We start from the raw sequence: 25,663 nt of genomic DNA, 5'->3' as shown, positions 1-25,663 counted from the left end.
CACACAGTGAAGTCTCAACAACCTGCAAAGAGCGGCAACTGTGAACTTTCACATTTTTCAAACATTAAATCATTCTTGTGTGGGCTAAAATGGAATACAAACAGTAGTACAAATTATTTTTCTATGCCAAAATGACAAAAACAGGACAGAAACACGTGTATTCTTATACAGGTTGTTTTCACTCACTTGTGAAAGAGTGTAGGGTCAAGTAGACTATGCATTTAAGGGTTAATCAGGGGTCCCAACTTGCCTATCCCTTATTCTATACCAGTGTTTCTCAATCCTGATCCTGGGACGCCCTGTCCTGCATGTTTTAGATGTTACTCTCCTCCAGCACACCTGATTCAAATGAATGGCTCGTTATCAGGCTCGAGCAGAGCTTGATGACGAGCTGATCATTTGAATCAGGTGTGTTGGATTCAGGTAACATCTAAAACATGCAGGGCAGGGGGGGCCCAGGACTGTAATTGAGAAACACTGTTCTATACCCAGTTTTGAGCACCTTTTTTTGGGATTAGAGCTCCAAACCAACTGGGCCTGGAGCCTCTGGCCCCCAGACAAGAGTCCCACCCTGTCTTCCCCTGATCTTGTAGCCAGGTTTGAGCATCCTTCTCTGGGGTGAGAGCGCATACCTAGGCCTGAAGACACATGCCTGCCTTGTTGGTACAGTCATACCAAAACACCAAACGAAAAACAAACTTTAGCTGACCGTTTAGAACTGTGTATAAATGGGTTTGTTATTTTATCATACTGAAGTGAAACAATGTGCACTCATGTGAGAAATCTACACACCAAAGGGTGTGTCCAACTTTATTTTTTGGCCTCTGAGAGTTACGATTACCCTAAGTGGGTTAAAATAACCCACCAATAACACACACTCACTCCAACAGGAAGCTATCCACATGACAGTTTTTCCATTTTAGTCACTCTGTGTGTGGAATTTTGCAGCTTGATAGTTGGAGGAGAGTGTTAGGTTCACATAGTGAAGTGAAACTACAAGCGTTCATGTGAGACTGTTCTGCTACCTGAACATGAAGAGGGTGTGTCTCCCTCTGCTGGGGAGAGATTATCTCCTCATTCAAAGCAGCAAAACGCTTTAACTCAATTTCATTGTTTGTACACCTGTGTCAGACATGTTGTTTTTGTGGCTTTAGTTGGCTTACACAAACTCAATTACACTCCAAAGTAGAGAAGAGGACAAACTTTATCCCTTTAATAAAGAGAATTATGTAAGTGAGTGTGGGTGTAATGCAGATAATTGTCCAGCAGGTGGCATAAACTCACCAGAGAAACACAAGGTGAATATGTATTGGTCCTATATGTACACCACAATGTGGTAACTACTTAAGGCTCCACCTTTCTGACCTGTAGTTAGCAAAATACATTAAAAAAAAAAAAAAAAAAAAAAAAAAAAAAAAAAGTCTTGATAACATAAAAGTTTTACTTTCGCTTTTAACCCTCTTGCAAAATCTAAATAATGAGCTATACAAGTTGTATGATATGTTTTCTTGAACTCGTTTAAAGTAGAAGCTAATCAGAAAATTTAATACAGGATTGATACTAATTTAGAATTAATTATTGCTGATTTTATGATGACCTTTGCAAAGGACGAGCATCGTCCAATAAACGAGCTTTGATCTTCTAATTACGCATCATAAACAAAGTATTATTTTGTACATTTGCCTTGTTTTGAAGCCAAACTGGGTTTCCTTCGTTTTGTTTTCGTATCCCAGCGTCGTGCAACAACAGGTTGCTGTTGCTCTGACTTTTCTAGAAGTGTATATCAAGGCCATTTTGCGACAGTCACAGCTTTGGGGACATTCATTCCCAGCCTGTGATGCCTCACCAACCGGAAGCGCGCATTGATTTCTCCACAACCAGCAAGGGAAGCTAAAAGAAAAAAAAAAAAAAAATCAAAGGAGAGGTTACTGAATGAGAATCCATCAACACTCGGATTAAAAGGACGAGGGGAAGCGTATTTTAACCTGACTCTGTTTGATTTGAGGATTGTTTGTCGGAGATGGGATCTACCTTCAGGGTCCCCACCTGCTGGGCACCGTAATGGTGGTGAGTACATCTCTACAGAAGGGTCTCAGCCTTCTTTTTTTGGCGCACAACTTGTTTGATACTGCGCCGAAATGACACAGTGCGTTTACATTGATGAAAAGACCTTTTGGTGTCTTTATTTGGTGTGTCAGAGCCAGATGCGCCCTCTCTGAACATTAAGTGTAATTATCTTCCATTTTTACGCAGTTAAATTGGACGTAAATGGCTGAACGTCGTGACAGAACGAGGTTGAATGTGAATAACACTCGATGTAAGCGACAGGGAGGAGAAGCCCCTGAGGTGTCAGGTCCCCTTTGGTGAGAAAAAGCCTCCTGCTTCATGTGTGATGCAATAAAGAGGTTAAGGTGACAGAAAGAATAACACAAACAAACGTCTAGTTCTATTTTTGGTTGCTTTCTGTGTAGGTGCACACGCACAAACAGTCACATCTGGCAAGGACACGCCCAGACTCATTCATGACAGGCTATTGAACCTTTAACATCAGAGTATGGGAAGCTGTAGGGTGAAGGTTTTGGAGTTTCTGATCGTGTGTTAGTGGAGAATGGACGTCAGGGGGAGGGGTGTTTGATGAGAGGAGAAAATCTGTTTTAATGACAGTTCACGGACCCCAAAGAGGCCCCCGGGCGCTAGTTTGGACAGCAGTGGTTTCCAGGGGATGCTGATGGGTGGCTGCGAATGAAAGCGTCAACCTCAGCCGCGCTCTCACCGGTGCCTTCCGCGTTTTATCCACCCTGTTCAGGGTGTCGTCGTTGTAATTCTCCAGAGAAGAGTGGAAGAGAGGAGGAGAGGTGGAAGGGTGGGGGCAGGATGGCTAATTTAAGGAGCTTTCTCGTCCTTCAAATGGGAAAAGTGTCGTTTTGTGGAGTGACGGAGGTAACGAGGAGGCATCATCAACATGGCGACAGCTGCTGCGGCCCCTTCGGCTCGTTCTGAAACCGCGACGATTAAGGTACTGTTTGGCACGCGCTGCTTCTTCTTCTTCATGGATCCTAATTCAGGTTGATTTCTCTCACATACTTTCATGTTCGTCATCTGTTGCTCTGAGATACACGGTGAGGTCGTAAAAAAACACAGTGTACTATGGAAATGTGTGTGTGTAACAGGTACCAAAGTGTCACAGGAGAGAGCTCAGAGGCTAAATGCTAAAAGAAAAAGACACGTCTCTTCTTTGTCGCTCAAATGACCAAAAATGACTCATGAGTGTCTGTACTTTTCCGTTTTTCGCGAGTTTCTTCCTTTCAGCACCACGGACAGCAGCGCCCTTTTGACACCACGTCAGCTGACATTTGAGTCCTTCAGATAAAAACGTGGGAAGATTAAGAGCGCAGAAGTCCTCGAGAACATTCTAGAAATAGTCTCATTTGTTGTCACGCGCACAATGAGGCAGGTTTCTTCTTGTTTGCTCCCCCTCTTCAGCACCAGGGACAGGGGGAACATCTGTGCACGGCTAAATAGAGCCAACTCAAGGGCACTTAAAGGAGGCGTTATTGCTGAGATGATGCCGACTTGATGAGTGCCATAGAAAGGACAGATTTCCCAATTCTGTGTGCCTGAGGTTAACTGTGAACAGTTGGCTGCTTCCTCAGGCAGTGATATCTTTCACACGCTGAAGAAGTGGAATTAGATCGTCATGGCACAGCAGAAATGTCTTCACTTCACTTTGTGTTTTCAGTTTGTCATGTTATATCTAACTCCAGGCTGACCCAGGCTCAGAGGTGGGTGTGGATGTGAGGCCTACAGGGTCGATCAGGACTCATCACCCTCCCATCACCACCATCATCACCACCCAGTCCTGCTCGTGCCAGACCAGCTGTCAGGCCGCTTGTCACAACAGTGTCCTGGGGCAGTTTGGGTACAAGAGCAGATGTGTTGAATGATGTGCCCCCTATGGGAGAGGCTGCATTAGCAACATTTACAAACACAACATTAACTGGCTGCTGTGGTTTCCTAACAAAAAGCCTCCGCCTCTGAGGTAATGGGACCAAAGTTTACGAGCCAGTTCTTCTGACAGCGCTCTTATACCTGTTCTCCTGGCTCCATGACCTTTTCACGACTTAGATACAATGAAAGGTTTTGACTGCGCTCAAGTTTAGTTACACGTAGTCTAAAAATGCTCATATGTAGCCTTTGTGTTTTGAAAAATGTTATTGTTGTCAAGGTCTTCCTCGTGCCTCCCACTCAGACGAAAGTTAAATGTCAGAAGAGCTTAGCGCTAACTCTGCCTCTGCTCCTTTGAATATAAATAGGCTTCTTGCACACCAGGGCGCTCTCTGAGGCTTCACTTTGGAGAAAGCTCCTGTATTTCTTGGGCTGGTGCGGTGTCCCATGCGGAACAAAAAGCTGATAATGGCTCACCGAGGCTTTTTTGTGGATTGTCTTGTGGGTGAGGTTTGGCAAATGCTCTACGAAAGGGAAGGGAAAATCAATAACCCCTGAGAGTTGTAATGAGAGCAGTTCATATTTTACTCATTTGATGCTTTATACCAATCAATTATTCTGTTATCAATTACTTCCTCCTGTTTCCCTGGAAGCACTCACTCAATCACGGCAGTTTAGAGCTTCTCACTTAGGAATAAACGTGGAAATTTGTTGTGATTAAGTTCCCTCTGGAGACTCTTCTGTTTGTCTTTTCCTCACGGTGTCCACTTTAGTCGATTCTAGTTATTTGCAAGTCCTTGTGAGTCAGTTCAGTGAGACCATCAGGGCCTTATTAATAGTCCGTCTGAGGCCCGTTGTCCTACCTGTGACCTCTCCCTGCCCTTGATTGAAGAAAGAGGTGGACGTGACAGATAAGAGGATCTTATTTGAAGTGGTTTTCGGAGACGTTACCTGGTTTCCAAGTGAGCTCAAGCAGAAGAATGTGAACACACAATGACTCTGATATTCCTCCTTGTCCCCTCCCTTATGTCATTATAAGAAATTCAAAGGCCGTTAATGCATTCTGCCTTTCTTTGATGGCTGTTCATCGTGTGAATGAGGGTCTGAGTCACTCTTATGTAAAAGTCACGTCTGTTCAAGCTTGGCTCTTCCTCGTCACAGCTCTATAACAGTTTAAAGGCGTCATGACTCTGGATTTACATTTCATAAGGGGAAAATTACCTCAACAAGCTGAACTATTTCCAGAAGCCTTCATCTCTCTTCTCCCCTCCACAGCTCCCTGCCCCAGCTGAGCCCCTCGCTGCCCTCTGAAGGAGCAGGATGACAAGATGGCACAGCTGCTTGTACCGCCCGGACCTGACAGCTTCCGCCCCTTCGTCCCCGAGTCGCTGGCCGCCATCGAGAGGCGCATCGCCGAGGAGGAGGCCCGGAGACCGCGGGCGGAGCGCCGCGTCGACAGCGACGACGAGAATGGGCCAAAGCCCAACAGCGACCTGGAGGCGGGGAAATCCCTGCCCTTCATTTACGGGGACATCCCTCCCCACCTGGTGTCCACGCCTCTGGAGGACATGGACCCCTTCTACAGCAATCAGAAGGTCCTCCTCAACATGTTATCACTGTGAAGCCTGTCAAGGAAATCAACAATGACGTTAAACAAATCTTCTCTGTCTCTTTCTTTCAGACCTTCATAGTATTGAATCGCGGGAAGGCAATCTTCCGTTTCAACGCCACTCCTGCCTTGTACATCCTAAGCCCCTTCAACCCTCTGAGGAGGGTCGCCATTAGAGTTTTAGTGCACTCATATCCTTTGACAATGTGCCAAGGCCTCAGCTTGATTTGGATTATCAGACAAAAGGAGGATTTGAATTTGCTGATTAGGAGGATTTAAAGTCATGATTGGTTCAGACTTCCTGAGATGTAGCTGTGCTGTAAAAACCACATATGTTTCATTTATTCCTTGACTGTGCGTCCACGATGTTCAGCATGTTGATCATGTTCACCATCCTGACCAACTGTTCGTTCATGACCCTCAGTAACCCCCCAGAATGGGCCAAGAATGTAGAGTAAGTTCATCATTTTGCTCTTAAAACCGCACATCCAACCTCCAAAATCCAATAAAGCCAGTCTGTCACCTCTCCGAGGAGCAATACTGCTCTCATTTGCTCTCTCTGTGTGCCCTCTCCTCATCTAACCCTGCACTTCCTTTCCTCCTTGCCTTAGGTACACATTCACAGGGATTTACACCTTCGAGTCCCTCATAAAGATCCTGGCCAGGGGCTTCTGTGTGGGGAAGTTCACTTTCCTGCGTGACCCGTGGAACTGGCTGGATTTCAGTGTTATCCTCATGGCGTAAGTGTTGTGACAAGCAGGGTTAGGATGGGATTAACATGATCAGGCGGATATGAGCCAAACATGTTTTTTTTAAAGCTAATCAGGCTCAGAGCAAATGTGGGAAGAGGAGTGGAAATGAAGGATAATCTCAAGTCGAGACTGTTTTAACGGATGCTAACCCTTCAGAGTGCCTTGGCCTGAGGCCTTTAGCATTAGCTCACATAAGGCTTTTGCATATGCTGTTTTCTGTCTACGATGTGCTCTTTCTCCTCTTTGACTGGATTTTTTGTGGTAACTGTGCATTTGATCCTGCAGGTATATAACAGAGTTTGTAAACCTAGGCAATGTTTCAGCTCTGCGCACGTTCAGAGTTTTGCGAGCTTTGAAAACTATCTCAGTAATACCAGGTAAGGCCGCCTGCGCCTGCTGCCAGCACTCCTGCCATTTGTCCTCTGTGCGTGACCGTTTGCCGTTCCCTCCTCCCTCCCTCTCCCCTGTCCCACCCAAATCCTCCTGTCTGCTCCTGCCATGTGTGTGGGTGCCTGAACTGTGTGCGTGTGCGTGTCCTCTTCCCTCCCTCCTCCCTTTCCTTGCCTCCCCTTGCCTCCCCTTGCCTTCCCCTTACAGATATGTCACAGAGTTTGTGGACCTGGGCAATGTCTCAGCACTGAGAACCTTCAGGGTTCTGCGAGCCCTGAAAACTATATCAGTCATCCCAGGTGAGATAGCCACCCAGGCTAGAGAAAATCAAACGCTAACGGCTGAACGGCTAACATCTCAGCACATCTCACTGTAGCTAAAGCCTGATGACGCCTGTCGCCGTGCCCTCATGCTGCCTTCGTCCCAAGGCCAGTAAAAGCTGGAATCTGGCTCCAATCTGCACAGATTGACAGGATTCAAAGCTTTTAGATGCATCCTTTAAGGCGGGATCCCTTTTGGTTGAAATCTACCCTTGCCTTGGGAGACTTACGAGTAGATTTTGTGCACTATTTGTTTTTTCCTTTCTGCATGAGACATTGCAAAGCCTATTTTTCTGGTGGCAAGCACTTGTGTGTGTAGGGGTCCTTACCTTGTTCTCCTGTGCATGTCTTGTTCAGTGTTGTGTGTTGTTTTGGAGGATTTCGTGGTGTCTGGGTAATGGAGTCCTGAACACAAATGCTAGAAACATACAGGCCATGCAGATCTTGAAAATAGGTTTCCCTGCTTCATTTTGTAAACATAGGATGAGCGGATTGATGCCACTAGCTTAACGCAGAAAATAGTCACACATTATCACAGCATTCACATTCAAACATAGTTTCAGTGTGCACTATCAGCAGTGATCCGTGCCAGCCTGGTTCCTGTATGAAGCTCTCAGATCATACAGGAACCTCTTTACGGATCCCTCTGGCTGCTTGCTACTCTTAGCCCCTCTTAGCACCTTCATTTGTAGTCAGTCTTGTGGTTGTAATCAGCAAACAGTAATTATTCCGCCATGTCCACCTCCTACCCCTTCACCCTCCCCTCATCCAGGTTTGAAGACCATCGTCGGCGCTCTGATCCAGTCCGTGAAGAAGCTATCGGACGTCATGATCCTTACCGTGTTCTGCCTCAGCGTCTTCGCCCTCATTGGATTGCAACTCTTCATGGGCAACCTGAGGCAGAAGTGCGTCCGCATGCCAATCAACGGCACCAACAGCAGCAGCGAGTGGAATGACACATTTGTGGACAACTCAACATTGTTCAACTGGACCGAGTACATCAGCAATAAGGGTGAGAGAAGCGTGAAAGCTCCAGGTTAACCAGGGTCGAGTTAGTGTTTGAGGCAGACGGTGTGAGTCAGAGAAATGCTGCTTTATATGCAGAGATGGGTCAGGGTGGTGGTAGTGGAGCGGGGGTGGTTGGACATGTTGGCTTGCTGCCGTTATAAGGAGTGACAGCGATGGCTGCGAGCACGGGCTGGTGGGAGAACGTGGCAAATGTGGCAGATAATCGCCACAGCAGTGATACCCCTGCACCATCATTCTCCCAGAGTCGATCTGTGTGGCATGAGCAGCTGGAAGATCTGTGAGTCACTGACTGTCAGCAGGATATTGAAGCAGCGTGCAGCAGCTATATAACAAACCGAGGCCAGAGAAGCATAGGGAGAAAGGAGATTTAAAGTGGCGTGTTATAAAATATTTGGTCTGTAAGCCTAAATGAAGGAGAGGAGCTTTGTTCATGTCATTCATAGATGTGTCAGTTAAACTGAACCCAAGCTGGGGAATTATACCCAACTGGAGATGTAGCTGATGTAGGCACACAACAAACGGAGGCCAGAGAAGCATGGGAAGAAAAGAGAGATTCAAAGTGGAATGTTATTTAATCTTTGGTCAGGAAGGTAGTACGTTTAAGAGTAATTGGGGGATTATACCCAACTGGAACTAAGATGTAGCTTATGTAGTAATACAACAAACCGAGGCCAGAGAAGCACAGAAAGAGAATAGAGAGATTCAAAGTGGAATGTATTTAATCTTTGGTTGGAAACAGGGACTGAAGGATGTAGTTTCAATGCTAAGATGCTGTATGGTCACTTTCTGCTTGAGATCGAATTGAGCTCACCAAAAGTATGACTAACACCATCAGGTGTTGACGTATAAAAGCAAACCACCACCTTCTTCTTGGCTTCTTTACACTGCACACTAACTCTGAGGAGGAACCCACAGGGTGCAGATTGCTTTCCTGTCCCCCATCGATCTGTACGCTCTCCTCAAATCCACCGTTTCACACCTGTGATGTTGACCGTACTGTGTGTTCCCTCTCTTTTAGATAATTACTATTACCTCCCTGGTCGCAGGGATGCTCTTCTCTGTGGGAACGGCAGCGGTGCTGGGTAAGGCTTGGCGTGTTTTATTCATGAGGCCAATTAGACACACCACAAAGGAATCCAAAGTGCCGGTTAACTTTTTGTGCAATCAGTTCAATGTGTCTGGAACTGTTCAAACTACCCTCTAATTGTCATCCTGCTGGGCTCCAACAGTCAGTGTCCAGAGGGTTTCAGCTGCATCAAAGCTGGACGTAACCCAGACTTCGGCTACACCAGCTTCGACACCTTCAGCTGGGCCTTCCTGTCCTTGTTCCGACTCATGACCCAGGACTACTGGGAAAACCTCTACCAGCAGGTTTGTAAAGCAGCTATACTTTAGGGTGGGTCTCTGTGTAATTAGAGACCTCACCTGTTGTGTAAGTTTTTGTTCCAGTACAAAGTCACCAAACAACAGGATGACCACAGCTTCATGATGTCCTACAAAGACACACAAATACTGCCACGCATGGTTGATTCTCTATAAACTCCCAACAATCCCTCCCTCCTTTGCTTGGGCTCCATCAGACTTTGCGGGCGGCGGGAAAACCCTACATGGTCTTCTTCGTGCTTGTCATCTTCCTGGGCTCGTTCTACCTGGTCAACCTGATCCTGGCTGTGGTTGCGATGGCGTACGACGAGCAGAACCAGGCGACCATCGAGGAGGCTCAGCAGAAGGAGGAGGAGTTCCAGGCCATGTTGGAGCAGCTGAAGAGGCAGCAGGAGGAGGCACAGGCAAGGAAATTCATCCTTTTTTTGCAAGTTGACGAAATGTAATCTTGGATTTCATGGGATCCCAAGTTATCCTGTCTCAAAGTGAAAGGTCGCTGCCTTGTTTTTTTGTGTCGCGCCTGCTCAACCTTTCAGTAGCTCCCAGGCTCAGCACTGTCTTATCAGGCTTGTGCACATTCGGATTGTTGTTTGTGCAGTCGTTGCCATGGCAGACTCCTAAATCCTCAGTGTACTGTGCACGGTTTGTGGGCCTTGTTGAGAGGGCCACTCAAATCTTCAAATCTGGCTTTGTTGAAGCATCTCTTGGAGATAAACGAACACATTTCACTTCCCTAAAATGAAGGAGTCTGTCACATGAAATCTGTGCCTCTGATTTTCTGTTTTAAGTGATGTGAATGTGCTGTGACCTCACTTCATATGTATTAGAAGGCAAAATTTCAGTATTGTTTGGGTTTGCATGAAAACATTGAGGCGTCCATTTTTAGAAGGCGTCTCAGGCTTATTTGGCTGCCGCTGCTTCTCTCAGCTGCCAGACTCTCTCTCACATAGCCTTTGAGACAGGCAACTGCGTCGCTATGACAACTGTGTTTGTGCTCCCATTGGCTGGCAGGTTGCCGCGGCAGCAGCCACCGAGAGCGGAGAGTACAGCGGGAGAGGGGGCCCCACCTCAGAGTCCTCCTCGGGGACGTCTAAGCTCAGCTCCAAAAGTGCCAAGGAGCGGCGCAACAGGCGGAAGAAGAGGAAGCAGAGGGAGGAGGAGGAGGAGAGGGGGGCCCAGGACAAGTTTCACAAGTCTGAGTCTGAGGATAGCATTAAGAGGTCCAGCTTCCGCTTCTCTATTGACGGCAACAGGCTGTCCTATGAGAAAAGATGCTCCTCACCAAACCAGGTAAAAACAGCATGACTGTTTCCTGATGAGTGGAGCATTCTGAGAGCTCAATAAAGTGAAACCACTCTTCTCTTCCCACATAAGTCTCTCCTCAGCATCCGTGGCTCCCTCTTCTCGCCGCGGAGAAACAGCCGAGCCAGCCTGTTCAGCTTCCGAGGCCGGGCACGAGACATGGGCTCCGAGAACGACTTCGCCGACGACGAGAACAGCACCTTCGAGGAGAGCGACAGCCGCAGGGGCTCCCTTTTCCTGCCGCGTCGCCTCGAGCGCCGCTGCAGCGCCGTGAGCCAGACAAGCCTTGGAGCTCCTCGCATCATGCTGCCCGCCAACGGGAAGATGCACTGTGCTGTCGACTGCAACGGCGTGGTGTCGCTGGTCGGTGGGACTTCAGTTACAACCTCTCCTGTAGGTCTCCTGCTCCCTGAGGTGACTGTTGGATTCATGCTTTCTTTTCCCATCCATCTTTTTGTTCTTATGTTGTTGATTGATGAATACTTTGACGTCATTTCTGCATTTTTTCAATCAAATATTCACCCCCCCACTCTCATATTTTAGCCATTAGGGTAGAGAAGGTGTGGAATATCGCTACACAAATTTCCTTTTATGGATTTTTTGTTTCCCATAGGGGACAACAACGGATACGGAGCTCAAGAAACGCCGCTCAGGTTTTCGCCAACCATCCATGGATTACTTAGATGAACCAGGAAGCAGGCCAAGAGCTATGAGTGTGGCCAGCATCCTCACCAACACCATGGAAGGTAAGCCCAAGCCAAGGTTAGTATTCATGGGCTCACCTCTTACAGTGCAATTAGACGCTGTGATTTGTCCTGATGCAGAGCTGGAAGAGTCCAGACAGAAGTGCCCCCCTTGCTGGTACCGATTTGCCAACACCTGCCTGATCTGGGACTGTAACCCTGCATGGCTGAAGATCAAGGATGTCGTTAGCATGATCGTCATGGATCCATTCGTGGACCTGGCCATCACAATTTGCATCGTCCTCAACACCCTCTTCATGGCCATGGAGCATTACCCCATGACCAAAGAGTTTGATAACGTCCTCTCAGTTGGAAACTTGGCAAGTCTTGCGCAACTACTCACCTTAACTCACACATGTCCTAAAGAGGAAGTAAATCTAATACCCTCTTTTCGTTTTTAGGTGTTCACAGGCATTTTCACAGCAGAGATGTGTCTCAAGGTCATTGCACTGGATCCTTACTACTACTTCCAGGAAGGCTGGAACATCTTTGACGGCATCATTGTGAGTCTGAGTCTCATGGAGCTTGGCTTGGCCAATGTGGAAGGCCTGTCTGTGCTGCGGTCCTTCAGATTGGTGAGTGCACACACAGGGGAAGTGAGACGCTGGATATTGTGGTGCAAATGAAAATCACTCTGTGTTTTCTGCTCAAACAGCTGAGGGTCTTCAAGCTTGCCAAGTCCTGGCCCACTCTGAACATGCTCATCAAGATCATCGGCAACTCCGTGGGAGCTCTTGGGAACCTGACTCTCGTCCTGGCCATTATCGTGTTCATCTTCGCCGTGGTGGGCATGCAGCTGTTCGGCAAGAGCTACAAGGAGTGTGTGTGCAAGATTTCCAACGATTGTCAGTTGCCACGCTGGCACATGCACGACTTCTTCCACTCCTTCCTCATCGTGTTTCGGGTGCTGTGTGGGGAGTGGATCGAGACCATGTGGGACTGCATGGAGGTGGCTGGGCAGTCCATGTGCTTGATCGTCTTCATGATGGTCATGGTTATTGGAAACCTGGTGGTACGGGGTGTATTGTGTTTATTTCATTTGTATATTCTGTAGAAAATTTAAGATGCCAATCAAGATTCTCTTTCCAGGTTCTGAATCTGTTCCTGGCTCTCTTACTGAGCTCTTTCAGCGCTGACAACCTCGCCGCCACTGACGAAGACAGTGAAATGAACAACCTCCAGATTGCAGTAGGCCGGATCCAGAGGGGGATTGCCTTCATCAAATCCACCGTCCGACAGTTCCTCCAAAGCCTCTGCTTTCGCGGAACCGGCAAGGGCTCGGTTCTGGCTGAGGAGAGCAAACCCCTGGATGAATTGCACAGCAATGGGAAGGGCAACTGCATCTCCAACCACACATCAGTGGAGATCACCAAAGACCCAAGCGGGGTGTACGTGACGGAGGGGAACGGGCGGCCAGGAGGAGGGTTGGTGGTTGGGGTTGGGTTGGGTGGGGACACTACGGGTAACTACCCGATGGAAGAATGCGACTACATGTCGTTCATTCACAACCCCAGCTTGACGGTCACTGTCCCAATCGCTGTGGGTGAGTCGGACTTTGAGAACCTGAACACGGAAGATTTCAGCAGTGACTCATCAGACGTAGAGGGCAGCAAGGAGGTAAGAGAAAAGACTTTTATTTTGCAGGAATCAGTTTTAAATCAACTTTTTACACGTCCTTGAAAAAGCTAAGTTTCTTTGTAAGATCTAGGGGTTGGTCTCCAATGTGCATGATTTCTAAGGAAGTCTGAGTCATACAAAGTATTCTCATGCCAGGTTGGCCATTAAGTGTTGCCAGGCTGACAGAGCACTGGGGCTGTGCACCCTGGTGATGTCAACCTCCCACTGTGGGTGTGGTGCCAATGTCCCATGATTCCAAACAAACCCTGGAGACGATTTCTAGCTTTCTTTAACCCCTCCTGATCCCCACACCCTGAAGTCAGGGGTTGGTGTATTGTAATATTCGAGCACCATTTATTTTCTGTATTGCAGTTGTAGCATTGTAACTGTTGTTCTATGTGGCTAACGTGTTCCCCCCTCTCTGTGCCTCGCGGCTCAGCAGTGAAAGCAAACTTGAGGTTGTATATGCCAGCTTTTGGTGTGTTTCACTCACTTTGTTTAACCCCTCGTTTGTTATTGCAGCGGTGTCACAGGCGCTCTCAAGGTTTTCAGTGAGAGGAGAATTGTAAGACCACTTTATTGTACCATAGCACTAACCATGAGGACTGCCTATGCCATTTACAGACAAACAACATGATTTCTCTCATACCTTCAACGGATTGCCCATTTTTCCGTTCTTTGCCTGGTCTGCCCTCCGTCCCCCCTCACCCTCCCCTGCCTCCTCACCCTGCCCTCTTTGCTTTACACCCTCCTCTCCCCTTATACAGCAGCACACTCAACGCTGTATCCCTTTAGTCCCCCTCCTCCCCCCGTCACCCTTTCATGACTTATCTCCAGACATGAGGCTGTTCTGAAACCATTAGGAATGAGCGACACACCACCTTTCTCCATCGATAGCCATCCGACATATCTTCGCTTTTTGTTTCATTGCTTGGTTCTTGACTTGGGACTTGATTGGCATCCAACACTCAGAGCTTGAGAATGAAGGAAGGAAAGAGGAGATGGAGGATAAGGAGTTAAAAAAGGAGGAGAGGGATGGAATTGAGGAATGAATTTTGATGTAGTTTGACAAAATTCATTTGTCTGGTTCATAGCCCATACATGCACACATGAAATACTCGAATGTACTTGTTTTCTGTGATACTCGGAATGATGTAAGATCTCAGAAAGAAGGAAACAATTCTGAAACAGATGGACCAAGATGGATTCCTGCAGGGTGGCAAAACAGATGACACATGGCACTTCAGATTAAAGCAGATGTATCCCTGATAATGCACTGAATTCCAAAAATGTAGAGACTCTGTGAAATGTTGCTTTGAGTGGCATCAAAGAAAGATTATTTCAGGTGAATCCATCACATTTAAAAACAGATATTCCGGGCAACTTTCATCTTTCTACGCCTGTGTTATTCCTTTTTGTTCCACTGCAGTTATCTTGTTCCTCAACTTGTACAAATCAAGAAAAACTTAGCAACAAAATCAAGGTCAAGAGCATTAAACCTCAGAAGCTCCACACCCAGACAGTGTAAAAATGGGTTTCTTCCTGAAGGAGAGAAAGAGAAACCAAAGATGGAAACGCTCCTCCAGAAAACGATGCACTTGTGAGCAGCATGCTTCCATCATTCCCACGCCGTATTAGCTGGGTCCCACCGCAATCAGAGCTGCTGCACTGTCTAGGATGACATGTTCCTACCTCACACATCAGTCAGGTCAAATATGAGGCCATGTAACAGCATGTTAGCTCAAACCTCACAGCCAGTGGCGTGCACAGACTTCTTAAAGGGCAGGGGCCGAAAGAAAAAAAGACAAGGTACAGCACTTTCTTATCAACCTTTTCAAAGGCATTTAAATGCACAATTTCACTCTCAACATGAAACTTTATCATGCTGTAACCAGCAAAGGGAACAGTTTAGTGTTTCCCAAAAAGAAGGGCACATAAAACTTGTTTTGACTCCAAAAGGGAACTTAAATGCCATTTTGGCTCCCAAGAGGGCACTCTGGTGTTCATTTTGGATCCCAAGTTGGCACTTAAGCATCCCCAAGAGGGCACTTAAGAGAATCCTAGTTTAATGGAGGGAATTTTAGAGTCTGTTTTGGCTCCAAAGGGATGCTAACTTAGATTTTGGCTCCAAAGATGAAAATTTAGCACAATTCAGCCCCAAGAGGTCACTGAACTTGCATTTTGGCTCCCTCGAGAGCACTTTAGCGAAATTTTAGCTATCAAAAGAGGACTTTAGCATGTGTTTTGGCTCAGAAGAGGGCACTTTAGTGCACGTTTTGGCCCCCAAGTGGACACTCTAGCACTCCCAAGAGGGTACTTAGGGGAATCTTGGCTTAAAGAGGGAACTTTAGAGTGTTTTGGCTTCCTAGGGATGCTACCTCAAATTTTGGCTCCCAAGATGCAAATTTAGCACAATTTGGTCCCAAGGGGTTACTGAACTGGCATTTTGGATCCCTAGAGGACACTTTTGCATGGTTTAAGCAATCCAAAAAAAACGTTAGCATTAGTTTTGGCTCTAAAGAGGGATCCTAAGAACATCCTGGCTCCAAGGAGAGCACTTAAGTTCACAATTAGGCTCCCAAAGAGGGCACTTTAGCCAGACAAGTGCCTTTAAAAAGGGTAGTTTTATTTTGCAAACCATTAGTGCTTTTAAGCCCACATTTTGGCTCCCAAGAAGAAAATTTAGCATTGTTTATAAAGGATATTTCGCATCAATTTGACTCTGAGAGGTCAATGAAGCACAATTTAAGCGCTCCAGTGAGATCACTCTGGTGCAGTTTTTTAACAATTGGGCCATGTGGGGGGGTGGAGCGCCCCCCTGCCCCCCTCCTGTGCACACCACTGCTTACAGTGGTCTCTTGATATGCAGACGATCTTGTAGTGTAACTTAAAAGTCACTGCTTCAAAGGGTGTGAGTGTTTTTAAACCTCAGAGTTAGGAAGACTGACAGATTTCACCTCACAGCAGGGAGGAGCAGGTTTTCTGGGTTCCCCGAGATCACATCCAACACGTTTTTTTAAACAGTGCCAAAAACAGTCAGACCACATGCTGTCTTATAAACAGTGCACAGTACTGGTTTTTGCTGGTAAGCTAATGTGGTTATCCGTCTACTTCAGCACCAACAGAGGAAGCTTGTACACTGCTTTCAAGGAATGGAATTAACGTGTTTTCATGCCACTGATGAACAGAGGACCTCTCCGTGGGTGGGGGCTGTAGCTTTAAGGGTTGGGGCTGTGTTCTTTAAAGATGGGTTGATTTATAGATCAGTTTGGAAGATTTCTCAGTGGACATGAAAACACTACAGCACACGTTCTGCTTGGTACTATTTCAGGCTTGGATTGATAATGCACTGGAATACTGCATGCACTCTTCCTCGTAATGAGGTAACATCAAACGTACCCACAGTGCACTTTCCGTAAAGCTAACCTCCTTATGCCTTGTGTTGCAACGTAATCTGATTGGAGCCATGAGATAAAAGGAATAACAGAGCCTGTAGGTACATTTGATCGATGCTGCATGTGATGATGAAGAGCCCACTCTGTGAGCTATTTCAGTGCCTGGTCTCCACACTCAGGTATGCAGTTGTGGCACTGGGGTGAACAGAGAAGCACAATGTCACACAGTCCTGTAGCCTGGTCCTTCCTCTCAGGCTGTGCAGTGTAACTTTTTCACCCTCGTCTTCTCCCTTTTCAGAAGCTCGACGTAGAGCCACAGCATCCGAGCTCGTCGGAGGGGAGCACGGTTGATATCCGACCCCCAGGAGACGGGGTGGATTCAGTGGAGCTGGAGCCGGAGGAGTCGCTGGATCCAGAGGCCTGCTTCACAGAGGGTGAGGGGAGGGGGGATGTGGGAGAATAAGGTGGGAGTTGAACCGCTCCCGCAGCACATTTCAAGAGGTAAAGGAAATCGCATTAACTGCTTGTGCTTCGCCCCTGGTGTGCTGGATTCACAGCTGAGTGAATTCAAACGCTCAGCAGAACAGGGAGAAAGGTCTTGGTGTGTAATGTAAGCTGACACCTCGTCTGACACACCTCCAGTGCAAAATCTGCACTTCCCTCCTCTGTCTCCAGCACCAAGAAACCCAGCGTTAACGCCCATGTTTGTGGTCCATCCTCTGCAGGCTGTGTGAGCCGGTTCCAGTGCTGCCAGATCAACGAAGAGGGCAACCATTACAAGAGCTGGTGGACTCTCAGGAAGACCTGCTTCATCATCGTGGAACACAACTGGTTCGAGTCCTTCATCATCTTCATGATCCTGCTCAGCAGTGGAGCGCTGGTGAGTCCGCGTTTCGTACGTTTCGGGGCTTTTTCGATCAAACAAGAGTGGTTCATTGTCTTTTTCTGCGCAGGCGTTTGAGGACATTTACATCGAGCAGCGGAGGACGATCAAAACAGTCTTGGAGTTCGCGGACAAGGTCTTTACGTACATCTTCATCCTGGAAATGTTGCTGAAGTGGGTGGCGTACGGCTTCGTCAAGTACTTCACGAACGCTTGGTGCTGGCTGGACTTCCTCATCGTTGACGTATGTAGATCCAGACGCTCTTGGTCGAACATACCATAGGGGGCCTTCTCCTTGTCACCTTGCTTGTCTCTATCGTCCTCTCCAGGTGTCTCTGGTCAGTCTCATTGCCAATGCTTTGGGATACTCCGAGCTTACCGCCATCAAATCTCTGCGGACGCTGCGAGCCCTCCGGCCTCTGAGAGCTCTGTCTCGGTTTGAGGGTATGAGGGTAAGGCCTCCACATGTAATCCAAATTGTGTTTAAAGACTTTATGAAGCAGTGTATCTCGAGAATAGCTACCGTCTGATGCTAGTTACTGGTCTTAGCTTGTTGTTAGGGTGCCTGAATGTAAGACTGCATGCCTTTTACGACTTGTAGCTATCTTTTCCTCGCAGTTCGACTCTGTACTTCTCTATCTGCATGACCTTGTTCACATTGTGTCACTAGCTTATCGAACACTAGCTCTTCTCAGGCATTGTTCTCTGATCGTGTGGTGCCTTTTGACCTGTAATTTTTTCTTTGTTGTGTGTCTTTTTTCATTTACAGTCAAAACAAAATGTTGTGACTTCATCCCGCCTCTTCTAAGGTTTTTTTCTGTTTTGCTTTTTTACCTATCAAATGTTAGCTCTTTCACCTGTCCACCTTCCTCTTTCCTCTATGTAGATTGGTGTCAGAAGACATTACGTATTGAACAGCTTTTTAATAATGCAGGAAGATGTGAATTTTTAACTTGGCTCTAGCGTCTAGTTGAATCAAGTGATTAGCCACTTAGCGTCTATTTTTGGGAGTTCTGAGTTGGTGTGTGTGCCCACCGTCCAGGTCGTGGTGAACGCACTCCTCGGGGCCATCCCCTCCATCATGAACGTGCTGCTTGTGTGCCTCATCTTCTGGCTCATCTTCAGCATCATGGGCGTCAACCTGTTCGCAGGGAAGTACTACTACTGCGTCAACACCACCAACGACGAACCCTTCCCCACCAGCATAGTCAACAACAAGTCCGAGTGCTTCAACTTGGTCAACGAGAGCGCACGTTGGAGGAATGTCAAAATTAACTTCGACAATGTTGGCGCTGGATATCTCGCTCTATTACAAGTGGTGAGTTTGATGTTGGAAAATGATAAAGGAAGCCTCCAAATGGTCTCTGACGCTTCTCCCATCTCTTCCAGGCGACGTTCAAAGGTTGGATGGACATCATGTACGCAGCCGTGGACTCCAGAAATGTAAGTGCTGAAAAGTTTTGTCTTCTACATCATTTCTTTTTGTCACAAGTTTCAACATCTTCTCCATCCGTCTCGCTCCAGCTGGAAGAGCAACCGGACTATGAGGTGAACCTGTACATGTACCTCTACTTCGTCATCTTCATCATCTTCGGCTCCTTCTTCACCCTCAACCTGTTCATTGGCGTCATCATCGACAACTTCAACCAGCAGAAGAAGAAGATAAGTTGCTTTTGGAAACCATAATGATGCACTTTCACAATAAGAGTCTTGTATCACATAGGAGACCTATAAGCAGAGGTGTGCACTGTGAGAATTGGAGGGGGGGGGGGGGGGGGGGGGGTCCTGCCAATGTTGCCAAATTGTTTAAAAAAAGAACACACTTGAGGGTAATTTTGGACCCAAAATGGCACTGAAGACTTCTTTAGGGAACCAAAATATATGAAATTGACATGTAGGTACAAAAACACGCACAAACATGTCCTCTTGGGAGCTAAACAAATGCCAAAATGCTTTACACTAAAGTGTTGTAAAAGTGAGGTAAAGGTTCCTCCAGGGAGCTTAATTGCACATCTATTTTTCCTCTATGGAGCCAAAACAGGCTCTGAAATTTCCTCTGGGACCCAAACAAATGCCAAAATGCACTATTTGGAGCCAAAATGCATGCTTAAGTGTTTAATTTGGGAGTCAATACATATAAAGTTTCCTCTGGGAGACAAAAGACACACAAAAGTTTTCTCTAGGTAGCAAAAATGTGCACTGAAGTTTCCTCTTTGGAGCCAAAAAAATGCCCTGGGTAGCATCAACACAAACTAAAGTTTCTTAAAGGGGCCAAAATTTGCACTTAAGTTTTCTCTAAGGAGCCAAAATGCGCACTATAGTGGCTTGTAAGGGGTCAAAACTACACTCCAGTGGCCACTTTGGACTTAAAACATGTAGTAAAGTGCCCTCTGGGAGTTAAAATAGACACTTAAGTTTTCTCGAGGGAGCCAAAATGTGCACTGAAGTTTCCACTGGGAGCCAAACAAACACAAAAATACTCTATTTGGAGCCAAAATGTATGCTAAAGTGTCCAATTTGGGAGTCAAAACATGTAAAGTTTCCTCTGGGAGACAAAAGACATACTAAAGTTTTCTCTAGGGAGCCAAAATGCGCACTGAAGTTTCCTCTTTGGAGCCAAAAAATGCCAAAGTACCCTATTTGGAGCCAGAATTCACACTTAAGTGTTTTTTGTGAGTTACAATGTGTACTGGAGTTTCCTAAAGTTTCTTCAAGGGGCCAAAATGTGCACTACAGTGAGCTGTTAGGGGTCGAAATTACACTTCAGTGCCCTCTTTGGACTCAGAACATGTAGTAAAGTGCCCTCTGGGAGTTATATGCACACTTAAGTTTCCTCTTAGGAGCCAAAATGTGTACTTAAGTTTAAAATGCACACTTCATTGCCCTCCGGGTTGGTCAAACACATTATGAGTCTTTTTTTCCTTTTGGCCCCAGTCCCTTACATAGTCTGTGAACTGCTTCATTTGATAGCTCTGTATATATTTGTTAGGATTAAAACATATTTGTTTCTCTGATTTTAATGTTAATGCTGCACCATGCAGCCACAATCCAATACACAACAGGTGCCAATCTTGTGCTCCACTCTGCCAACCACATGCAAAGCCTGGCGGCAAAGCAACCGGTCAGGTCCAGGTCCAGCTAAAGCTGGCCCACAGCTGTGTCTAAAGAAGCTGTTAAATAATGGTTATCTGTAGCACCATGCCAAGGATTACTGAGGCTGCATGAGTCACTGTGAACATCCTTCTTCACGGTGAGTGTCTGGAAATGTGCCGCTCATTCAGCCGAGTACTAACAAGTCGATAGGCCTTAGAAGAGAGAAGGGAGGAGGAGGGGAGCAGCCTCAAAGCCACGGCGTCACACACAGATGGTTGCTCAGTGTTGACACCACTCCTCCCTGCAGACATGCATCATGCACTCCGCGAGCAGGACGGAGTGTGATGTGTGAGATGTGGCGAGGGGGAGCGTTTATTTGACTAATGAGAGCCAAGTGTGTTTTTTCTACTTTGAAGGAAGAGGAGAAACAGAGTGTATGTGGTTGTAACCAATGTTGTGTTCTCCTTTTACTTTGGAGGTCAGGACATCTTCATGACGGAGGAGCAGAAGAAATACTACAACGCCATGAAGAAGCTGGGCTCCAAGAAACCGCAGAAACCAATACCACGACCCACGGTACAACTCAGACTCTACTCTCAATCCAACCAGGTAGAGGTGGGGTTTAATCTGACTTGTGTTCCTCCTCCTGTTCCCAGAATGCATTTCAGGGCTGCGTTTTCGACTGCATCACGAAGCAGGCCTTTGACATCGTCATCATGATCCTCATCTGCCTTAACATGGTGACCATGATGGTAGAGACGGACGACCAGACGAAAGACATGGACAAAATCCTCTACTGGATCAACTTGGTCTTCATTGTGCTCTTCACCGGGGAGTGCGTGCTGAAGATGATCTCTCTTCGTCACTACTACTTCACCATTGGTTGGAATGTGTTCGACTTCGTGGTGGTGATCCTGTCCATCGTCGGTGAGTAGGTTGACTCAGTTAATTGTCATATGTTGTGGTAGACTTTGAGTGAAGATGACTCTTTCTGTTTTTCAGGCATGTTTTTATCAGAAGTTATCGAGAAGTATTTCGTATCACCGACGCTGTTCCGAGTGATCCGTCTGGCCAGGATTGGTCGCATCCTCCGCCTCATCAAAGGCGCCAAAGGCATCCGGACACTCCTCTTTGCCTTGATGATGTCCCTCCCCGCCCTCTTCAACATTGGTCTCCTCCTTTTCCTCGTCATGTTCATCTACGCCATCTTTGGCATGTCCAACTTTGCCTACGTGAAGCGCGAGTCGGGAATCGATGACATGTTCAATTTTGAGACCTTTGGGAACAGTATGATCTGTTTGTTTCAGATCACCACCTCGGCAGGTTGGGACGGTCTACTGTCGCCAATTTTGAACAAACGGGAACCCGACTGTGACAGCCAGATGGAGCATCCTGGGAACTCCTACAAAGGCAACTGCGGCAACCCGTCAGTGGGGATCTTCTTCTTCGTGAGCTACATCATCATCTGCTTCCTCATCGTGGTCAACATGTACATAGCTGTTATATTGGAGAACTTTAGCGTAGCCACAGAGGAGAGCGCTGAACCATTGAGCGAGGACGACTTTGAGATGTTCTACGAAGTGTGGGAACGTTTCGACCCGGATGCCACGCAGTTCATGGAGTACAGCAAGCTCTCAGACTTTGCCGATGCCCTCGATCCACCACTTCGGATGCCCAAGCCGAACATGATCCAACTCATCTCCATGGATCTCCCGATGGTTAGCGGTGAACGCATCCATTGCCTCGACATCCTCTTCGCTTTCACCAAACGAGTATTGGGTGAAGGCGGCGAAATGGACGTGTTGCGCGGGCAAATGGAGGAGCGCTTCATGGCGTCGAACCCTTCGAAGGTGTCCTACGAGCCAATCACCACCACCCTCCGGCGCAAACAGGAGGACATGTCAGCCATAATCATCCAACGGGCCTTCCGCTGCTACATGATCCGCGCGGCCATGAAGAAGGCCTCGGCTCTCTACAAGGAGCAGCTGAAGGAAGGGGTCCGCGACCCGGACAAGGACGTCATGGTCATCAGCAAGTTCCACGAGAACTCCACTTCGGACAAAACGGACATGACGCCGTCCACTGCTTCCCCGCCATCGTACAACAGCGTGACGAAATCAGACAAGGACAAATACGAGAAGGAGAACCAGGAGAAGGAAAACAAAGGGAAAGACTTGAAAGAGCGGAAGAAATAAACAGTTGTTTACAGTTTCAAACGGGGAAGATAGACGCGTGTGTGATTTTCCAATTGGTTGTTGTTACTATCTGACACACTTGAGTGTACCGTTAAGTTGTCTGTAGCTAGTGCTGCTACTATAAATCCAGTGTCTTGAATCTAACAATCGCTGTATCACTTCAAGAAGTACTCTGCATTTTTAATTTTTGGTTCCCTTTTTTAACGAGGAAGAATGTTTTCTACTTTTTCGTGTCATTATCGTGAGAATGTGCAAGCGCTTTTAACTGTCGTGAAATCACCAAGGGCAGAAAAAGTCGATGCTGGAAACTGAAATCTGTATTTTGCTTCGATCCGGACTGCCATCCTCTCTTTTTTGTTTTCTTTTTTTTTAACATTGGGGAATTCAAGAGAAGCTGAATGTATGCAAGGAAGCGAGACTCGATTAAAGGAATTGTTTGACACTTTGGAAAAACAGTCTGTCGCTTCTTTGCCTGGTGCACAGTGAGAAGATTGATACGGCCGACGTGACGGGTATCAATCTTCTCATCTACCTCTCAGCAACCCAGCACAGATGCTCCTTTTCCAAACAGTCAGAGCCATTTCACTCATTCATCCTGTAAAGAAATCATCCGGGACATCACTAACACTGTATATCACATTTAAAGCTTATAATATCACAAATATTTGTATGAGAATTCTTGTTGTTTCTTGGCTGAAACCAAGAAGCGAGTGGTTTTGACGTAGTGGTTGAGTTTGTAAATAATATAGCTATTTGGGCCCACAGTATGCATCACACTTACATTTGATGTAAGAGCACTTTTTATTCCCACTGCTATGTTATTCCACATGTAAGTGTGTGTGAGGGGGAGTTAGGTGTGTGTGTATTTGTGTGTCTATGTGTACTTTTGTATAAAAAATAAGGAGTGAGTGTAAGCATCTGTCTTTTCGTGTGAGGGTGTGTTTGCCGTGGGGTCTTTGGGTTGCTTCTGCTCCACATTTTTACTGTAGATACATTTTTTTTCTCAGTCATCTGATTTGTTTTTACATTTTTTTCTAGAGCTGTTTTTATTCCACACATGATGAATCACATGTATGGTCCTCCATATCTGTAGATAGGAACCGTGAAGCACTCAGTAGCCAGCTCTCATTGCGCTTATAGTGTTTCAGTGAACTGCATGCAGGAAGTGACGACTGTCTGCTCATGTGGTCTTATGATTTCAAAGCCAAAAAGAATAAAGGACATATTTTTTGTACATGCTTCACTTTTTTATGTTTTTGATTTTATCATTTCAGGCTTTTTTCTTTTCAGCGCTGGTCTCAGTCGCTTTAATACAGCGACAAACTTTCAAGGATCATTCATGTGGTTCGAGTACATGTTACACTAAAACTCTGTATCGATTTGCAAAATGTGACAAAGTGACATTCTTTTTGTTATAACCAAAGATGTGGCAACGAAACTCAAAACCTAGATTTCCAAAATAAAAGCTATTTTGGAAAGCACATCATGCATGCAGGGTGGATTCATTACATTGTGAAATATATTTTTAAAGAGGGGTGTTGTGACTTTTTTAGACTTTAAAGCAGGGGTCTCCAACGCTTTTTTTCCAGGATGAGAGCTAAATTCAAACAATAAAACACATCACAAGCTACTTCTAGTCCTCTTATTTATTTATTTGATATTTATCTATCTGTCTGTTTATTCATTTTTTTTAATCTAATTTTGATTTATTTATGTATTTTTGTACTAAATGATTTTTTTAATTAACTTTCGTAGTTAAATTTATTAATTTTTTATTAATTTTTAGTCTAAGTTTTTTTGTCAATAATTTTATTAATTTTTTTTTTCCCAAATTTCTTTCTTTCTTTTTTGTCAGGAACATAGCACCGCCTGCTACTGAGTCTACTCACTAGCTACTGCTCATAAGAACAGGCAATGGAGTCATAGATATGAACGTGATTAGCTGATATTCTTTGCGGGATGGTGGGGGGACTTTGTCTAAATTCTTTGTATGTACTTCCTTATTTATTCATTATTCTTCTATATTTCCCATTTACTTGACGAGCAACTCATTGACAGCCTTTAAGCTACAATTAGCTTGTGAGCTACCTGTTGGAGACCCCTGCTTTAAACTGTCCCTCTGGTGCCTCCGTAGAACAAGAGATTTACACACCAGAGAGAAGAGAGGAGGTGGTGCGAGGAGGGGAGGTAGAGGTGAAAAGCTGAGACCACCCCCACCCACCCGTCGCTACCACGCAGCTTCTCCCACCCTGTTGCCTGGCAACACATCGTTACAGCTCCCCTGCCTGTGATTGATCAGCGGCATCTCTGAGCTCTTCTTACCCACAATACCTTGCAGGATCCGAGCGGGAAGGCATTCCCAGCCCCAGCAGGCGCACACACCTCACCGGTTTGATTATATAAGGAGGAAAGGAGGAAAGGTCGCACCTTGTGGCCTTGTGTCCTTAATGAAAACAGACTCTACCCTCAGTGTGTGCATCATGGTTGGGGGAGCATCAACCACCGCTGGATGTATGTTCAGTCACTGAACACCTGCTGCAGAGTGAGTGAAGGTAATGAGGCGTGATATTTTCTTTACATGAATAGACCAGAGCCTGTGAGAATAACAACTCAGCGACGCCCTCCAGTGGCTGAAATCTGACACAAACTCAATCTAAAGGACAATGTAAATGTTACAGCAAAGGGAGACAACAGTTTGACTTTTCATTCCTTGACTGGAAAGGTGTTCACTCATAAAAAGGCCCAGAAAGGCCCACTTTGGTGCAGTTTTTGGTATTCTTGGGGGCGCTAGAGGACGGATGTTCTAGGAACCAATGTCACAAACTGTCCTGAGACAGAAACCCATCATAATCAAATACACTGACGTCAGACAGACTTATTTAACCCTCTCATGTTGAAGGAAGTGAGTGGAGAAAGGTGGATTCATTTGCTGGTAACATGCGCCATCTAGTGGTCAAAAAGTGGAACCACAGCTCAGCACACAAATAAAGAAACCTGAATTGTTTTT

General features: G+C 46.3%; 1 protein-coding gene across 4 annotated transcripts; it reads left to right on the top strand.

The window, feature by feature from the left end:
• Positions 1-1,826: 1,826 nt before the first annotated feature.
• Positions 1,827-24,243, top strand: LOC141786003 (sodium channel protein type 2 subunit alpha-like). Of its 4 annotated transcripts, none has more exons than XM_074664693.1 (27): positions 1,827-2,067; positions 5,221-5,540; positions 5,627-5,745; positions 5,919-6,008; positions 6,166-6,294; positions 6,904-6,995; positions 7,789-8,028; positions 9,064-9,127; positions 9,275-9,416; positions 9,626-9,832; positions 10,440-10,718; positions 10,803-11,123; positions 11,344-11,476; positions 11,555-11,793; positions 11,875-12,048; positions 12,129-12,485; positions 12,563-13,090; positions 16,784-16,919; positions 17,211-17,365; positions 17,439-17,612; positions 17,698-17,820; positions 18,411-18,686; positions 18,758-18,811; positions 18,893-19,030; positions 20,933-21,037; positions 21,118-21,388; positions 21,464-24,243. In XM_074664693.1, exons 2-27 carry the CDS (start codon positions 5,274-5,276, stop codon positions 22,654-22,656), a joined length of 6,006 nt encoding a protein of 2,001 aa, XP_074520794.1. In that variant the 5' UTR covers positions 1,827-2,067; positions 5,221-5,273; the 3' UTR covers positions 22,657-24,243. The 4 variants fall into 4 exon arrangements, with proteins under 4 accessions (XP_074520794.1, XP_074520791.1, XP_074520793.1 ...); XM_074664690.1 differs by having other exon boundaries at positions 10,803-11,144; XM_074664692.1 differs by lacking the exon at positions 6,904-6,995 and adding an exon at positions 6,592-6,683 and having other exon boundaries at positions 10,803-11,144.
• The last annotated feature ends 1,420 nt before the right edge of the window (positions 24,244-25,663 follow it).

The sequence above is a fragment of the Halichoeres trimaculatus genome, unplaced genomic scaffold, assembly GCF_033239565.1.
Source record: "Halichoeres trimaculatus isolate MK-OKI-2021-1 unplaced genomic scaffold, fHalTri1.1 fHalTri1_scaffold_24, whole genome shotgun sequence".
Taxonomy (NCBI): domain Eukaryota; kingdom Metazoa; phylum Chordata; class Actinopteri; order Labriformes; family Labridae; genus Halichoeres; species Halichoeres trimaculatus.
The sequence above is the reverse complement of the archived record's forward strand: the minus strand, read 5'-3'. Positions and strand labels throughout refer to the sequence as shown.

Coding starts and splice junctions, on each gene's coding strand:
- LOC141786003 (XM_074664690.1), top strand. CDS start 5,274: ATGGCACAGCTGCTTGTACCGCCCGGACCTGACAGCTTCCGCCCCTTC. Junction 6,295..6,903: donor TTCAGTGTTATCCTCATGGC/GTAAGTGTTGTG, acceptor TTCCCCTTACAG/ATATGTCACAGAGTTTGTGG. Junction 12,049..12,128: donor TGCTGCGGTCCTTCAGATTG/GTGAGTGCACAC, acceptor CTGCTCAAACAG/CTGAGGGTCTTCAAGCTTGC.